Here is an 18,308-nt window from a genome sequence, read left to right on the forward strand (position 1 = left end):
GCCTCGAACTCACAGAGATCTGCCTGCCTCTGCCTCCCGAGTGCTGGGATTAAAGGCGTGCACCACCAACGCCTGGCATGAAAGTACATTTTTCTAGTGTTCGTATTTGTTTCATTTTTGTTCCCTTTTCATGATATTTTCCCCTCAAGCCTCAGCAGATTTCACAGCCACAATCAGCTTTCACTACTCAGGCACTATCTCAGTGTTACCCTCAGAGCACTCTGTGGAGTGAGTGTCGCCCTTTGTCCAGGAGATTCCTAGTAGGGGGAGCTCGCCAACAAGGATATGCTCACATCTCCCAGGGATGTCAGTCTGTCCTGACCATCACAGACAGCACTGTGCCTGTCTATCACTATAGTTAATAAAAAGCACATACAGTGCAAACCAAGTGAAACTCTGGGCGTTGCCCAGATGAAACCTGCCAATGTCTGTGCAAGAGAATGGCTCTGTCATCCACAAGGTTTGACTCCCTCAGAAGCAACATTTGAAAAAAAAAAAAAATGAGCCAAACACTTCAAAAAGGATGATTTGAGCAACAAAGAGTTAAAGGACTTGAGAAAAATATCGAAGCCTCCAAAGAACAAAACCCCATGTCATGGTCAAGTGATTGTTTTTAGAAAAGCAATGTCCAAAATGAAGTGAAAGCATGGTGACCAAACCATTAGCTGCCTCAAAGGAGGAACCAGGCCTCTTATCTTGCCACACAGGCCTGAGAACAGAGCTTGATCCCTGGAACCCACATAAAGATGGAAGGAGAGAAGTGACTCCACAGAGTGTTCTCACACCCCACACATGCACACGCGTGCATAACACAACAATAATAAGCAAATATTTTATACAAAGAATGAGCCAGTTGATAATGTTTTTGTTTTCTAGGTCAGATTAAGTTTCAGTAGGCCTCTGATTTTTTTCACCTTTCACTCTGAAATATTTAGACCCATTTTAAATAGTTCCCATTCCGATTTCCAGGAGTTGACGGTGAGCTCCTTTGCTTTTGACTCAACAGCTTCCGTGCACTCACACTCGAGCACCAGCTCAGCTTCTGCCCTGCCTCCAGGCTGCTCGGTTTCTGGAAACCTGCTTAAGTTTCCGGGTTTGTTTCTTTGATTCCTTTTCACTGAGGAGAGAGGGTAGTGGGGACTGAAATATTCTCTAATTTGTGTCGCTAGACCTCTTTGTATATTTCATTTTGAAATAGGTCTTACTAACTTGTCTAGACTGTCTTTGAACACTGCCTGCCTCAGCCCCCAAGTAGCTTGAATTACAGTGCTGCAATCCCAGGCCCAGCTGGCCAGCACTGTGTGTCTCAGAACCTGTGCTCCTCGGCTTATTGTGTGGTTGCTGCCCGGGCTGTATGTCATCCCCTTTTACCTCTCCTGAAATTCAGTCATTTCTGTTTTTTGGTTTTTATCCTTCCTTGCTCTGGGTCTCTTTAAGCTTTTTCCTTTTGTCCTCTCAAAATTTTGTTTCTGACTTTGAAGTTGTTTGTTTCTTCTGATTACTTGTTTATAAGGAGGTGTAAACCTCATTTCATTGGTGTCACCCAGAGGTGAGAGCTGATGTCCCCTCTGGAAGGACGCTGCCTGCTCGCTTTCCCAGTGGGTCCAGGCACTACACCGGCTTCGGCTTCCTTTACCTTGGCAGTGTCTCCTCTGCTCATCTATGAGCTGATGTACGGGTTACATCAGTGGACTGAACTACCGAAACCTGGCTAGGTGGTGACTACCGTAGAATTTTAACAGTGACTTGGAGAGAAACATTAGGAAGTCCTGAGATTTAAAAAAAAAAAATAAATTAAAAGGTCTTATCAATGAATCATTTTCTGCTTCAGGAATTTAAAGAAATACCTTAGGTCTTGGGCTTGCCCTCCGTCCTCAATCTGATTTGTACAACTGCTATAGGAGACAGCATAGGTTTTATTTAATGCGAAGTGAAGAAATATTAGAGTCACAGACCTTCTCAAGAGAAAATGGTCTCTTCAATGTTAAAACAAACTGGGCTAAAGCCAGTATCTGTGCTGTGTAACAGGAGCATTGTAAGTGGAAAATGAGTGAGGTACCAGTGTTGTTCAGTCTCCCAAATGGGTGCATTTTTCTCTCATTGTCTCTCCGTGTGTATGTATAAAAGGTAATTCGAGACTTTATTTAAGCCTTCCCAAAGTGGAACCTCCATGGGACAGCGTTATCAGTCTCATGTCTATGATTTGGTGAAAAAGTTTTTTTTTTTTTAAAAAAAAAAAAAAGCAAGTTGGAAAAATGTCTGTCTTCATATCCTCATTAGGAAACTTCTTTTTAATTTTGTAGTCAAATCAGAAAATTAATGCCCGTTGGACCACAGAGGAGCAGCTCCTAGCAGTGCAAGGTATACTAAAGATAATAAGCGGTGTTGTTGTTCATTATTGACTGTCATGAAAGGCGGCTGCCGGAGTTCTCCCTCCTGTAGACGCAGTCAAGGAAGGGCCGCGTTCAACACGCCGCCCAGGTGATCCCAGGGATCCTGTGTTGTGAATCTGTTCACTTAGGGTCCTGAGCAGCACAGCCAATCACATGGCGCCCTGTGACTCAGCTTCCGGGTGTGTCACTGTCTCATTGGTGACCCGTTCTGAACATAAACTATAAGTTTCTTACCTGTCTAGTAGCTCCTTGTTTCTCTATTTGATAAGTGTAAGGTTATGAAAATATTAACTATGTGCTTTCAGTGTGTCATTCCTTACAAAGAGACAGACCACTGAGTACCTTTAAGAGACCACAGGCCCTGTAGAAGTGCGATACCACAGCTGGTCCTGTTTGTGAGAACACTCAAAGGCATGCACCCATGGGCAAACGGGGAACACTTGGGTTTTCTTCTGTTTGAGCTGCTTAAGGGCAAATAGTATATATATATATATATATATATATATATATATATATATATATATATATATTGTTCAGCATAGATTTTATTTCAATTTAAGATGAACTATCTGCAGAAGTCATTGTGTAAATTAAATGTGCTCTACTTACTGTCTGGTGAGCCCTCTTTGTGCTAAGTGCTAAGAGCTTTCTCATGCAGGTTAACTACTGTGAGAGTGAGACTCCTGGGAAGCGTGAGCACACAGTTTATAATATTCCCAAATACTCATCCTTCTCTCTGTTTAGAGGATGCATCGTGTACATTGAGAACTCCACCGGGAGTGTGAGCTGGCCTTCCTTTTATCCATGCTAAGCCGGTTCTCCTCCCTGGAGTGTCACTGATAGGACTGAACCCGGACTTGTAGTGTTTGGCTAATCTGTTAATTCTGTACCATAATAGAAATTACCCCAGCAAAGGATTTTCTGAAGAGGATCTCCGAAGGAAATTTGGGGTAATCTTTCTCCACATAGCACTTGAGATTTGATAGTGTTGAGACTTGATAGCTTCCAGGGGCACAATCCACCGAATCTAACAGCTTGGTTGGACCATACAAACCTGCACTCAAGGAAAGCACAGTGGTGAGATCCCATGTATAGCCGGGGCTGTCTGTGTGCAGATAACTTAAAAGCATTGAAACAACAGAAGAGAGTACCAATGCTCAGAGCCGGGTCTCTCCTTCCTGCTGAGGCATGTGTGGGTTCTCAGATGCACAATTAGAAAGTGGCCTTTAGGTAAATGACTCCAACAACAGTCTGCATGGAAGGATGCTTGCTTGCTCTTAGGATTTTAAAGGTCTTCCTAAAACAATGCATTAATGCCTCATTTTTAGTTCTTTAGACTAAAATGATTTGGAATTTTTGTTTTCATTCTGTTTGGCCTTTTTGTTTCTGTTGTTAGTACATAAAATAAAACCGTTTATCTATTTGTGTTGTTCTAGAAAGGTCTGAAAGGCACTGTTGTGTCCTACATACCCACACTTTACATAAATACCCAGGAGTGCATCTTATAGTGTGGTGGAGCAGAGCCCCGTGCCTGAGGCTCACTGCTTGAAGTGTGCACATAACTGTAGCGTCTGTTTAACGTGTAGACTTTGCTAGTAAGATGCTACTTAGCGAGCGATTTTTTTCTTGAATATTCATGATAAACCTTTATATGGTGAATCCTTTAACAGCCACTTCAGTATTGTAAAGCAATAATAAATTGTTTTGATAGTAACATGTTTTCATTTGTGTGACACTTTACATTCAGGACCGCTAATACATGTATACGGCACCCTTTGTAAAATGCCTGGTCTTGCTCACAAGGGACTGATACAGTGACCTAGAGAAACGAGCAATGCCATTGTTGAGGTCAGCAACTCAGTTTGAACACACGTCTTTGGTAACTCTTTTAAGACTGGAAAGCATAAAAAGATCACTTCCATTCCTAGGTTTTAAGTTGTGTGCCCACCTTTGCTACTGTTACCAGCCGATTGCTGACAGCTGAAGCGTTTCCCCTTCCTTGCTCCCCTAGTGGAAATCGAAAGCAAGGGTCAGCCAGCTGTGGCAGGACTCTGTGTCTGCTTCTTTAAATTCCCTGTGTCCCCTCTAGTTCTGCTGTGACCTCAGTGGCTTTCTTTAGGACTCCGAGTGGGACATCATTAGTGCGCCAATTAGAACAGCTCTCCTCCCACTTTTCCCATGTGTAAGGCCTTTTCCATGTGATGGAACCATTCCCGCTGTTGGCTATTCTCAGAAAACCATCCATTTGTGTGGTTGCTCAGGAGTGTGGTGTGAATATTTGCTGTTGATATTTTAGTCCACCTCAGAAATGTGTTCATGTCCTAGTGATCAGAGATTCAGCTCTCTGATCTTTATGCTCTTTTATCGAGATGTCAGCTTTAGTTTTTTAGTTTTTGTTTTACCCGCCATGACTTCTTAAACGGACTGGGAGCAGTATGTCCTGAGGGCCGTGCCCCGTGTTAAAGTCGCCGTCACTTCCGCAGCTCACACTGTGGATCCTTCAGAGAGAAATGAAGTGGCAAATCTGGAATTGCCCTTTTAGATTTATCTCGTAGTTAACCCTAAACTGGAACGGTTCATAAAGTAGAAGGCAGTAGGTTTGACCTTTGATTAAAAAGGTAAAGATAGGAAATGTAGTGCATGCATAGTCAGAAGGAGGTGGGGGTAGGATCCTGAAGCTGCACTTTCTGTCTTAAAGACACACTTTTGATTGGAAGTGTCTCTAGTGCTGTAATGGAGGCCACAGAGTGGACATGGTCTTACTGGCTGTCAGTCTCCGTCAGCTTACTTCAGATAACCATTCAAATTTCCCATTGTTTTTGCAATGTATTTAAATTTACAACATGGCAGGTGTGAGTACAGGACCCAGAGACAAGCAGGAGACAAAGGAAGGGAAGCCATGATCTGGACTCCACTGTCTGCTCAACCGTTACTGTCTATTTGCTGAGTTAATAAAGTTCACGGGAGGCAGAAAAAAACGAATATCCCATAGTTGTGAGTTCAAAATGTATCTCTTGGTTATTGAAAAGAACCACATTCTCGGAGGTTCTAGATACCATGCTCGATTTCAAAAACAGACTTTTTGATAAATTTAACTCCCCAGTTATATGCAATACATTGCATTTCTCTTCTAAGAAAGTTTGATGTGAGAAGCAGGGGAAAGCCCCTTCTGCCGCCTTTGAGCCTCTCTGCTTGGCTTTCTGTTGTCTCCAAACACCAGAAGCGATGCCCATGCCATCCTCTCTGGAGTCCGTAACTGCGACTGGGAACCCCTGTCTACAGCTCCTCGAGCATGAGTAGACATAGCCCCCCAACTCAGAGTTTGGATTGTTTGGGTAGTGCCTGTGTCAGTCTTTACTAGTAAGGAAATTGCCTTTAACAAAAGAAAAACAGGAAATGTTTTTAAATTGATGTGTAGTGGTGTATTTATGTTGGGTAGTATAGAACAGTGATGGGAAAATGTGGGCCTTCATAAAATGTGATGGCTACAATCCCTTGGTTCCATTTTTCTGAATTCCCAGACACACTTTAAAAATTCTATCAAGTATTGAAAGCAATTACTTGCAAGAACAGGAAGCTTAGAAAGTTGACCAAGAAGAGTATTTTCCTCTCTGGGGATTTACGGCTTTGGTTCTGGAAGGGTCTCCAGATGTTCACCCCACCAACCTTTGAAAGTTGGCCTCTTAGCCATATCGGTGGGACTTTCACTCAGCTGTGCCTTAAACCATTTGACGGACTTAACCATTGCAATTAAGCCCTTTGCTGAGGAAGCAATAGATTGCCCTGCTTGTTTACAGGCCACATGAAGAGGGTGGGCCACCTCTCCCAGAGTAAGGAGTGGAACTTGGGGGCTCCTCGGGTACCATGTCTTTAGTTGTCCCCGACACTCATTGCTCCAGGTTGTCCTCTGTTTGCCTGAGGGAGACTCTTCTGATGAAGCAGTCCCCAGACACCAGCTGGCTGCTCACCACGATACAGACCTGAAGTGTTTCAGCTTCCAGATAATGTGCTGAACCCTGTTGCTTTGTATATGTTCTTAAAAGATTCCATCTTCTACCAAAACAGACTGTTGAGCAAGGGAAGTGCAAGGCACGGGACCTTGTTTCAATCCCTAGAACCAAAGTTTAAAAAAAAAGAAAGAAACCAGCTACGGTAGTGTGCATGTGCCTCCAGTCCCAGTGGCAAGTGGAGAATCCCAGGGACTCCAGCCTGCCACCCTAGCCGACTCGGTGAGTTCCAGGACACAGAGAGGCCCTGTCTCGGGACACTAGGTGGATGGTACTTGAGAAACAACATCTAAGCTAGTCCTCTGGCTTCCATATTCTGACACACACACCACCACCATGAGCACAGGCACACAGACAGACAGACAGACAGACAGACACACTTCAGGCCTCTGTGTGTGGCCCCACAGCTTGAGGAAGAACCAGAGAAGCCAGCTTCATGATAAAGTCCCATTTCCTGGGTACATTGCACAGACTTAGTATTGCTGGGAGCTGGCGACACTCTGCCTTTTCTCCAACTCCAACTCTAGAGTTGGTCAGAACTTAGGAGCAAGCAGGTGGAACCTGCCGCAGGCTAGAGGTGGCCACTAAAGAGCGCTGGCTAGCACAAAACCTGCCCTGCAGGTTGAAGAGATGGGTGTCTTGTCCTTCGGACACCAGTTGGGGTCACCCACCAAACCAGAGGGGTCTTCGGGGCAGTGAGAGCCCCACTTGAGTTCATTATAAACATGCCTGGGTGAACACAGGAAAGTCCGGCACCAGAGTCCTCAGAAACACGGCACTCTCACGGGAAGTACTCTTCAGCTTGGAGTCTATAATTTTGCAAATGTGACACTACTGATGCCAAAATAAGGCTTGTTAAGCAAGAGAAGATTAGGGAGGAAGAGAACAGTCAAAAGTAATCAAATTCCCAGAAGGGGGGTCTGTAAATTAAATAGCCCTGGTGAAACTTAGTGTCCAGAGGGTTTCCTCCTGCCTGGCTTCTAAATCAGTTCTGTTCTGTTCTGTGCAGCTTTCTCAAGTTTAGTTGGCACAGAAGCCTTTTGAAGCTGCTGTTTCCTGAAGAACACTTAGTGGGGAACTACTTGATGTTAACAGTAACTATTATGGGTAACCTGGGATTTCTGTTGCCATAAAAACCCTCAGTGTAGCTAGGTCACTGTTAGAATTCATCTTGAACCATGCAAATCAGTTTGGATTTACAGAAAGTGTGCATTGATTTGTGTTAATTAAACATTGTAACTGATGTCTGTTACTATGCACGTCTTTCCTTTAGAACAGAACATGTGAGCATAGCTTACAAACCCCTTTCTGTCTACAGTGAGACATAGTTACTGCCAGGGTTCTCATCCAAAGAGCTCTAAAGTCATGGGACAGGCTCCCCATCCACCAAGCCCAGCTGGGTGAACTTATTTGGAGATATTTGTTCCCAAATTCTCTGTTGGCATCTTGGGTATTTCCTATCAGTCAGTATCAGTAAGAACACAGCATTTCTGGAGTATTTAACATGCCTTTATCACATGCTGTCATCTTTGATACATTAAGTGACATTTATTTACACTTCCTTTTTTGTCATCTTTCTCATCCCTTTCATGAATGATTATTTTTCTGACACCAATATAATACAGTTATCAAAGTATAGATCAAAAGCTTTTGACTTCATTTTGATCAAGGTCCATCCTTGTATTTCATATGGAATTCCCCCCAGCAGATTGGCATCCACTTTAATTTCTGAAGCACAGTTGTTGCTCTCAACCCATAAACCAGCTGCTGCCTCTCATGCTGTAGTTTAAGGCAGGGTGATGATCACAGACCTGACTCTTCAGAAGAGCATACTAGCAGTCCTCACACACGGGGCCTTAGAGCGATGAGATGGACTTAAAGTGATGGAAGACCCTTTCCTTAGCCCATCTGATCGATCGATTGTGATGATTCTGATTTTATAATTTAATTACTTGTATTTGTTGGTAACTTGGTGGGGTCGGCAGATAATCGTGGTGAGGTTACTATTAAGCCCAAATTACATTGCTTTTCATTGTAGGGACCATACGGCACACTCAGTCTATTGAGGGAGACCATATGGCACACTCAGTCATTGTGGAGACCATACGGCACACTCAGTCATTGTGGGGACCATACGGCACACTCAGTCATTGTGGGGACCATACGGCACACTCAGTCATTGTGGGGACCATACGGCACACTCAGTCATTGTGGAGACCATACGGCACACTCAGTCATTGTGGGGACCATACGGCACACTCAGTGCACTGAGGGGACCATATGGCACACTCAGTCATTGTGGGGACCATACAGCACACTCAGTCATTGTGGAGACCATACAGCACACTCAGTGCACTGAGGGGACCATACGGCACACTCAGTCATTGTGGAGACCATACAGCACACTCAGTCATTGTGGGGACCATACGGCACACTCAGTCATTGTGGGGACCATACAGCACACTCAGTCATTGTGGGGACCATACGGCCACTCAGTCATTGTGGGGACCATACGGCACACTCAGTGCACTGAGGGGACCATACGGCACATTCAGTCATTGTGGGGACCATACAACACACTCAGTGCACTGAGGGGACCATACGGCACACTCAGTCATTGTGGAGACCATACGGCACACTCAGTGCACTGAGGGGACCATACGGCACATTCAGTCATTGTGGGGACCATACAACACACTCAGTGCACTGAGGGGACCATACGGCACACTCAGTCATTGTGGAGACCATACGGCACACTCAGTCATTGTGGGGACCATACGGCACACTCAGTCATTGTGGGGACCATACGGCACACTCAGTCATTGTGGAGACCATACGGCACACTCAGTCATTGTGGGGACCATACGGCACACTCAGTGCACTGAGGGGACCATATGGCACACTCAGTCATTGTGGGGACCATACAGCACACTCAGTCATTGTGGGGACCATACGGCACACTCAGTCATTGTGGGGACCATACAGCACACTCAGTCATTGTGGGGACCATACGGCCACTCAGTCATTGTGGGGACCATACGGCACACTCAGTGCACTGAGGGGACCATACGGCACATTCAGTCATTGTGGGGACCATACAACACACTCAGTGCACTGAGGGGACCATACGGCACACTCAGTCATTGTGGAGACCATACGGCACACTCAGTGCACTGAGGGGACCATACGGCACATTCAGTCATTGTGGGGACCATACAACACACTCAGTGCACTGAGGGGACCATACGGCACACTCAGTCATTGTGGAGACCATACGGCACACTCAGTCATTGTGGGGACCATACGGCACACTCAGTCATTGTGGGGACCATACGGCCACTTAGTCATTGTGGGGACCATACGGCCACTTAGTCATTGTGGGGACCATACAGCACACTCAGTGCACTGAGGGGACCATACGGCCACTCAGTCATTGTGGGGACCATATGGCACACTCAGTGCACTGAGGGGATACAAAGATGGTTCCTTCCCATCCAGTTTTGTTTACAAACAGTGTTGCTCAAATTTAGGTGACTGGCTACTAGGGAAATAAATGAATGTGGAATTGAGGATGGAACAAAGAATTCAATGCTTTACAATAAATGGACTATATTTGAGAGTTCAAGAAAGGATTGGAGAAAATAGCTGAGTATGTAAAAAAAAAAAAATGGTAAGTTTCTGATCGTTCAGTTGAAGGCAAGTGACTGGCTGGCTGACATGACGTAATTGACGGTTTTCACCTGTGACCCTGATTACTAGCTTAGCCTCTGTCTGAGAACTGGGAAATGAGCAGCCTTTATCAGAGAGGTTATTTGGTGGCTGTGTTTGTGTGTGCATGATGTGTGGTACACACAGCTCTCCTTGCTGACCCTTCACAGGTGTATTATTTACTTTGCCTTCCAGGTGTCCGCAAATATGGTAAAGATTTTCAAGCTATTGCAGATGTAATTGGCAACAAGACTGTTGGCCAAGTGAAGAACTTCTTTGTAAACTACAGGCGCCGGTTTAACTTAGAGGAGGTATTGCAGGAGTGGGAAGCAGAACAAGGAACCCAGGCTTCTAATGGTGATGCCTCTGCTTTAGGGGAGGAGACAAAAATTGCTTCTAATGTGCCGTCAGGGAAGAGCACTGATGAAGAAGAGGAGGTGTGTTTGTGTCTGCAACTTGAGCTAATCTGAGCTGAGGAGTCACCCCTGTGTGTGGTGTTGTGTAAGGGCAATACATGTGAGGACTAGCTAAATGAGCATGAGGCTGACGATACTCTTCCTCAGCGAGGCTTCTCTTGTGACCACTAAGTCACAACGACATGCCGACTTCCGGTCCCAGCAGAGCGGAAAGTGTATTATCTCTACTGTTAACTGTTAAGCTGTTTACTAATAAATATGTCTGGTAGCTTTGTTGGGTTTTGGGGGCTTTTTTTTTTTTTTTTTTTTTTTTGGTGGGGAAGGAGGGTTTATTTTGTTTTGTTTTGTTAAAAATAAAAGAAGCTTGTGCTTCCAATAAACACTGGTGTTGTTTTTGGTTTTTGTTTTGTTTTGATTTGATTTGATTTGTTTTGTTTTTTCCTGTGACAGCCCAAACTATATTGTATCAAGTTTATTAGGACTTAGATCTCACACATGTATTTTTGTCTCCTCACCTCTAGGCACAGACCGCACAGGCCCCTCGGACTCTGGGTCCATCACCTCCTGCCCCATCACCCACTCCAACACCAACAGTCCCCATTGCCACTCTGAACCAGCCTCCGCCACTTCTTCGTCCGACACTGCCTGCGGCGCCCGCTCTTCACCGGCAACCTCCTCCGCTGCAGCAGCAGGCTCGGTTCATCCAACCCCGGCCAACTCTGAACCAGCCTCCCCCGCCTCTCATCCGTCCTGCTAACTCTCTGCCACCCCGCCTAAACCCAAGACCAGTGCTGACCACGGTTGGCGGTCAACAGCCACCGTCACTCATTGGGATCCAGACAGATTCACAGTCCCCACTGCACTGAGACTCAGACTGGACCAAGTGGCAGTTGTTTCTCACCCATCGTCACACCATACTCATATGACTGCTCCAAACGAGGGAAACCTCTTCCCAGATGCTGAGGCTGCAAACGAGCTCTGTGGCAGTGCCCTAGAGCACAGTGGGCGTGACACCGCAGGGAGCCTCTGTTTAGCCTCCTTTCCAGTGTTCACCAGTGGGATCTCATGGGAGGAAAAAGGATTCTATATTCCAAGGGGTTTGTTTATTTTGACTGTATTTATTTTGTTGAGGTTTCTTACTTTCCTGCCTCTTCATACTCAAAGCTGTTAGTACAAAAATATTGACTTAAGAATTGTAAAAAACAAAAAACAACAACAAAAAAAAACCCAAACTCCTTAAGTTCCTTGAGGATTTTTAGCTTTTTGCCTTTTTTCTTTAATTTAAATTTTTTAAAAAAAAACACTTTCCTATGTTAGGAGTGCAAGAAGAAATAGGCTGCATTTCAGATTTTTGATATGTTCATATTCATATTTAAGAAATGATAGCTTCATATCCCTTTTTTCAAAATACATTGCTTTTTTTCTAAAGGAATTCTAATATATTCCTTTAAAAGAAAGCAATTAAATCAATTGCAAAGCAATTATATGAAACCACAAAGAATGTATTGAGCCTGCTAATCCTTTAACATAGTTTGGGGTCCTAGCACAAAGCCCTTGTTTAAAGGTCACTGGCCCTGTTCTCTATCGGTAACAGAGGTTTGGGATCATTTACTTGCAGAAAAAGGACTTTAAATTTGGTGAGATATAATGTTTTTAAGTTCTTTGAAGATGTTAATTTTGAAAAAAAAAAAGTTTCTAAATGCTATTTGTTTTTAGCTAGTATCTGCCTGTGCTGGGAATTTAGAACAGAATGTATTTTGTCAGTTATGTGGAGATGGTGGTTACGTAAGCAATTATTTACAGTTTATATTATGAACTTAAAGTTGCCCTCATACTCATTAATAGGGTCTTCGTTTAATATGAAGGGTGTGCTTTTCTTTTTTTCTTGATAAGTCTCTACTGTGCGTTTGGATACATTTGTGGGATCCTTGCAACCAACCTGTGCTTGTGATTTGATTTAGAGTTAAATCATCAGCATCCTTTCACGAGGTGAACTTGAGAGTCCGTTGTGTTATTGCAATAATTGTGCCGTTAACTAAAGTACTGAGACCGGTTTTTGTGAAGAAACAGGCTGAAAGTCTTTTTATTCCAGCATGAAATCATTAGCACCCACAAAGAATGCTCCACGATGATAGCATTTCAACAGTGCGTTACTGTAGTTTTGAGAGAATGATTTCATATGGGAAGCATGTCTTGTCGGAGGCCACCCACATCAAAGGGGTCATGTGCTCCCTAAGTGATGGAAAACTAGTTCCTTTATGTAAAGGCTCCCCAGCCATAAAAACCCTAGCTTTAAATTCATTGGTCAGTTTTAATTTTCAAGTTTTCCTTCAAAAGGACCCTCCATTCTGACATAATTGAAATTGGCTCGAAGGAGAGGCTCTTTTTTCTCTCTCTCTCTCTCATTGGATCACCTAAATAGTTTACATCCCATATAAAATGTAATATTAAAGAATCTATACTTACTTTTACTTTAAAAGCCATGGAAGACGGTTGTGTATCTTAAACTGTCGAGAGCATTTTTTTTAAGCACTTGTCTTGTGTCTGTGCATATCACACCTTGACAGCTTTCACTGTCTAGTCTCCTGTCAGTAGACCTTCAGTACACTCTGGGGAATGTCAGTCAAGTTGGTCAGCACCAGTGTCTGTCCAGATGTTCAGTATCTTGTGGTTCATTTAAAACCCATTCCATCCCAGACATGGGCCTAGGTGCTGTATCTGAGGGATGTGTTGCAATTTTATTTACAAACACTAGAGCACACAGTAGGAAAGTTGTAGTTTCATTAGTAATCTGACACATGTATATAGTGAAATGTCTTTATTGTGTGCTTTGCATACTTTGTAAATATTTTGCACGTCCTTATTTTCCATTTTTGTTTGAGCAGTGTTTGGCCTGGAAGAGTAATATGCTTGCTGTCTAAAGGATTAAAGATTTAAAGGTGTCCATGTCTTCTATTTTTACATAACCTCATGTTGTATGATAATTTAGGACCTATTCACTGTGAAATTCTAAATACAGGTTTTTTTATATATATATAAAAAGCAAAGCCTAGAAAATCTCTTGATGGCCATTTTCATTAATTCTAAAGTTATCTTTTTTGAGGGATCTACACCAAAGTGTTTTTATAGCCTAACTAAAAATAAATCACACTGTTGCTACGTCTGTTTATTGCAATAATGGCAATATGAATGGAATTCAAGGTAAGTTATGGTCAAGAATAACCTTACAACTGAGTAAAACAGAGCGTACAGGAAAGTGAAAGGCAGCAAACTTCTGTCTTAATGTGGACCTCCTTTAGCTAGTAATATAAGTAAGGGGTAAGCCAAGAGTGACAGTCATTACTTCTAAAAATATAAAATACTTTGGTTAAAAGTACAAAATTTAGTTATTAGGTAGGTATGTTATATCAGTGTTCCCGCCCACTCCTTAAATATTCTTATCCCTAACTAACATGGGGACACCAGGACCCTCAGAGAGCAGGTGGCTCAGGACTCAAGATTTGTCCCTTTCTGTGTGCTTGCCCCAAATAAATGACAACCCCATTCTGACTGCAGGAAATACATGAACAAGAAACCAAAGCATGTTGGATTTCTTAACTTAGACACTTACAGATCACCTTGTCTGTAAGGTGGCAGTCACTGAGTTCAGAAAGAACCAAAGTCAAGCTTAGGAGTCTTGATAAATTAGTCCAGCAATCTGTTTAATGGCCACTCACCTGCAGGAGTACATGAGCACCTTCCCATACAGATAATAGGGTTATTAGAGCAGCTTACAGGCAGGGTTTGAGTAACCCAACCATGACTGTCTCCTGACAGAAAGGCCAAGGATCTCTGAGAGAGCTGTTGGTCTTCATTCTGTGTTGGAACCCTAAAGGAGTAGGTTCTAGCCAGGTGTTGGTAGTACATACCTTTAATCCCAGCACTCGGGAGGCAGAGGCAGGCAGATCTCTTGTGAGTTCGAAACCAGCCTCATCTACAGAGCAAGTTCCAGGACAGGCAGCCTAAGCCATACAGAGAGACCCTGTCTCAAAAACCAAACAAACAAAAAGAAGTAGGTTCTAATACCATTCAAGGAATGCCTCAGCGACAGGTTAGCTGAACCTGCCACCAAGCATGGAGGCAAACAGGAAAAGGCAAAAGAAAGCTTCTTCCATGTCATTTTAGGTGGCTTGCCATCAGAAGGTGTGGTCTATGTTGAGATGGCTCTTCCCAATCAAGAAAATCTGTCTCAGGTGTGCCCAAACTGCTTTGGTTTAGTTGATTCCAGGTGTGGTTAAGTTGACAGTAAAGACTAGCCATCACACATACAGTTCACCCTAACTTTCATCTTTATCGGTGAAGGACCATGTGGTTCTTTTTTGTTGTTTGTTGTTGTTGCTTTTTATTATCACATAAAGTATTGGATGTCATGGCATTTTCTTTTTTTGTTGTTTTGTTTTGTTTTTTGTTTTTTGTTTTTTCGAGACAGGGTTTCTCTGTGTAGCTTTGGAGCCTATCCTGGCACTCACTCCGTAGACCAGGCTGGCCTCGAACTTACAGAAATCCTCCTGCCTCTGCCTCCCGAGTGCTGGGATTAACAGCGTGCACCACCAATGCTCGGCAATGTCTTGGCATTTTCAAGCAAACTTTCTCATCTTCAGCCCCCCTGCCCTCTCCTTCTATTTTCATGTCACGTGTCTTTTGTCCCCTCCCCCTTTCCTCAACATCTCTTTTATCCCCGAACACTTAATTAGGAAACAATGAAGGGAGATGGTAGTTGCATTGAGGTATTTGCAAGTTGTCAGTAGCAAATTAGAGACTGCTAATAAGGGGTGGGTTTCCCCGGATGTGTAAGGAATTGGTGTAAGTATGCCTGTTTGTGTCTGCACTGGTGACTGCAGTGTGGGCAGTAGCCACAAGGGTGCAGCCGGAGAAACCGACAGTTGTGAGCTGCCATGTGAGTTCTGAGACTTGAACCTGGTTCCTCTGGAAGAGTAGCCATTGCTCTTAACCACTGAGTCATCTCTCCAGCTCCAAAAAGAGTATCTTATAAAACAAATTATAGCAGTTTGGGGAGAAGATCTGCCCGTCGCCTGTCCTTTTGTAGGCGTCAACTCACCCACAGCCCGAGCTGAGGGTAGTAGAATAAAAAGGACCATCTGTCACTGCTCAGGAGGAAACCTCATGGGTCAATGCAACACACTTGGGAAGCCAGTGAGTATTTTACATGCACAGGCTTGCTTCCCACTGGGAAAGCTTTCCATTGGCTTGCTGCTGTACCACACTTTCCCCGTGTGGCCCGATGAACAGACTGTAGCCCATAATGGAGGCTAAAGGTATGATTTCAAGCCCAAGGAAAAGACCTTCTCTCCTTCTCTGGTCAGATCTATAGCTAGGTGACTGGAAGTATGCTTTTTATCCTCAGCTAACTTGACCTACACCTTGAGGTGTAGAATGGGGAAAATAATGCATTTGACCAGCAGGTGGCAGCGTCCCCTCTTCATCAGCCGGCCCTCAAGTTGGCAGCCCAGGCTACAGTCAACTCCAGTAAATTAAACCACTGTTGTAGGCAACAGTACAGTACCCAGAAGAATCAGATGTTTGCCCTTTCCTTCTGCAGAAAGAGTTTGTGTATAGTTTTCAAACCTTCTCTTTGTAGGTGAATCTAGTTTAAGGACTAGTGGGTTAATTTACTGTTAAAGATGATATGGAAATTAATACAGGATATTTTTAAAATAATAAAACTGCTCAAATTTGCCTCTGTCTTAGGCTCTTTTGATTGAGTTCCCAATCACCACTTCTTTGAAGGCATGGTACTGTGGTGGCTAAGGGGCCCAAACCTGACTTCCCAGGTTCATGTTCCACCTCTCAGAGTTCTGTGTTTAAAGAAAAATTGTCCAATAGATGAGTTTTCCAGTCTGTAAAATTATGATGATTAAGTGGGGGTGTGTTTTGAATAAGAACATTCCCCATAGGCTCATTTATCTGAAAGCTTAGTCATCTGGGAGTGGCACTACTTGAAAAGGATTAGGAGGTGTGGCCTTGTTGGAGTAGGTGTGGCCTTGTTAGAGAAAGAACACTGACCAAGACAGCGGGTTAATATGGATCAAGTCCTGGACATTCTGTGTGCACCTAGACTTAGTACTGTAGTTTTCAGCTACATGTAGACATTTCACTTTTTTTTTTTTTTTTTTTTCCCCGAGACGAAGGGGCTCTCTATGTAGTCCTGGCTATCCTGGGACTTGCTGTGTAAGTCAGGCTGACCTGGAATTCTCACATAGAACTTTCTGTTTCCCAGTGTCAGGGTTAAAAGCACCTGGCTTTTTATTTTGTTTGTTTTATTGAGACAATCTCTTACAGCCCAGTCTGGTTCACACACTATGTATTGCTATGTATTTGAGGATGACTTGAACACGGTGTTTGCAGGCTTAAACCACCACACCCAGCCTTGTTTCCTAGCTATGTGCGTTTCCCATACACCGTCAAGAATCTTCATGTTTTGTTTCGTTTTGCTTTGAAACAAGTGAGGGTGTCTCCGCAGGCGTCGGGGCAGGCAAAGGAACCATTTTCGAAGGGGAGAGACACAACCTGGATCAAATCTCAGGGAATCTGATGCCAGGCACTTTAAACACAATAGAATCTGGATACCAGTTTGCATGCGACACTCATTCCCGTTCCAGGTACACAATATAGCTTAAGGTGTGATTCACAGAAACCCTTCACAAAGCGCATGTGACTAAGAAGGCCGGTTCTATAGCTAAAAGGTCTAGAATCTGGTGTGGTCTGTGCCGGAGAGCATAGCAGTCAGCAGGCTATAAAGTGCCTGAGACAGCTAGGGGTGGGTTCTATTAACTGGGATGAGTAGAGCGGATGAATTGTAACAGCCCTGCGTTTCGCCGTGGGGAGGCCAGGATTTAACTTTAGCCTTGGGTCACCTCTAGAGCTCAGGCACCAGGAGGCTCTGAAGACCGACCCGGAGAGCTGTCGGGAGCTTCTGACAGATGAACTCAGCCACTCTGAGAGGGCTGGCGGTGGATTTGTGCTGCTCTGCAGGAAGCTCTGGGAAGGTATGATTTGAGCCAGACCTCTGATCGCGGGCAAAGGCGTCTGCCCCAGAACCGACAGGTTTGGGGGCAGAAGAGGGGCTGACTGAAGAGCGAAATACGTACAGTTCGAAGGCACGTGAGGCACTGGTGGTCCTAGAAAGAGAAGGCTAGGCTTTCAGGGTGTGGGTGACTCAGCCTCCGCCGGGCTCCTTCACCAGCCCGCCAGCCTCGCGCCCCGCCCCGCCCCGCCCCGCCCCGCCCGCCTCTTGGGCGCCCTGACCACGCCCCCGTCCTCGGCCCCGCCCCTCCCCGAGCCCGCCGCAGGGGCTGCAAGGCGCCTCTGGCTGAGGCTTAGCCTGGTGCTGGCCGGGCGCCCGCGTTACCCCTTGATCCCCGCTGGTGGCGAAAGCCGGGTGAGCCGACGGTCCCAGCTCCTCTGAAACCGAAAGCGGCTCTGGACGGCGGGCCGGAGGCGGGTGTGGTAGGCGGGCAGACTGAGGCCACCGGGGACACCCGCGCTCGACCCACCCCCTCCCCGGGCACCTATGAACGACTTTGCGAGCGGACCCCGTTAACGTGAGCTTAATGCCAGGGAGGCAAAGCTTCGCCGGTGCTATAGCGTGCTTGCTTGGAGACAGCACCCGACTTTCCAGAAGCTGAGTTCCAGACTTGAGCAGACCCAGGAGCCACCGAGAGGTGAGCACCCAGCAGGGTGGGCGGAGGCAATTTCCACACCACCGCTTGACACCCCCACCCCCT

The 18,308-nt window shown here is 44.9% G+C and overlaps 2 protein-coding genes across 12 annotated transcripts in view; both read left to right on the forward strand.

Annotated features, from left to right (window-relative positions):
• The window catches only part of Rcor3 (REST corepressor 3), a 42,894-nt gene extending 29,428 nt beyond the window's left edge, over positions 1-13,466 (forward strand). For 6 of the 10 annotated variants that reach the window (XM_027416533.2, XM_035444969.1, XM_027416535.2 and 3 more), the window contains 3 exons: positions 2,304-2,361; positions 10,304-10,545; positions 11,046-13,466. In XM_027416533.2, the coding sequence (XP_027272334.1) occupies positions 2,304-2,361; positions 10,304-10,545; positions 11,046-11,390 (645 nt within the window). In that variant the 3' untranslated portion in view covers positions 11,391-13,466. The remainder of the gene's footprint in view (positions 1-2,303; positions 2,362-10,303; positions 10,546-11,045) is intronic. The other 4 variants (XM_035444972.1, XM_027416541.2, XM_035444971.1 and 1 more) reach the window with 2 other exon arrangements.
• A 4,388-nt stretch (positions 13,467-17,854) lies between these two features.
• Positions 17,855-18,308, forward strand: part of Traf5 (TNF receptor associated factor 5) — a 41,398-nt gene continuing 40,944 nt past the window's right edge. For both annotated transcript variants that reach the window (XM_027416531.1, XM_035445440.1), the window contains exon 1: positions 17,855-18,245. The gene's annotated coding sequence lies outside the window, so the exon portion shown is untranslated. The remainder of the gene's footprint in view (positions 18,246-18,308) is intronic.

This window comes from Cricetulus griseus, chromosome 5 (genome assembly GCF_003668045.3).
Source record: "Cricetulus griseus strain 17A/GY chromosome 5, alternate assembly CriGri-PICRH-1.0, whole genome shotgun sequence".
Lineage (NCBI taxonomy): Eukaryota > Metazoa > Chordata > Mammalia > Rodentia > Cricetidae > Cricetulus > Cricetulus griseus.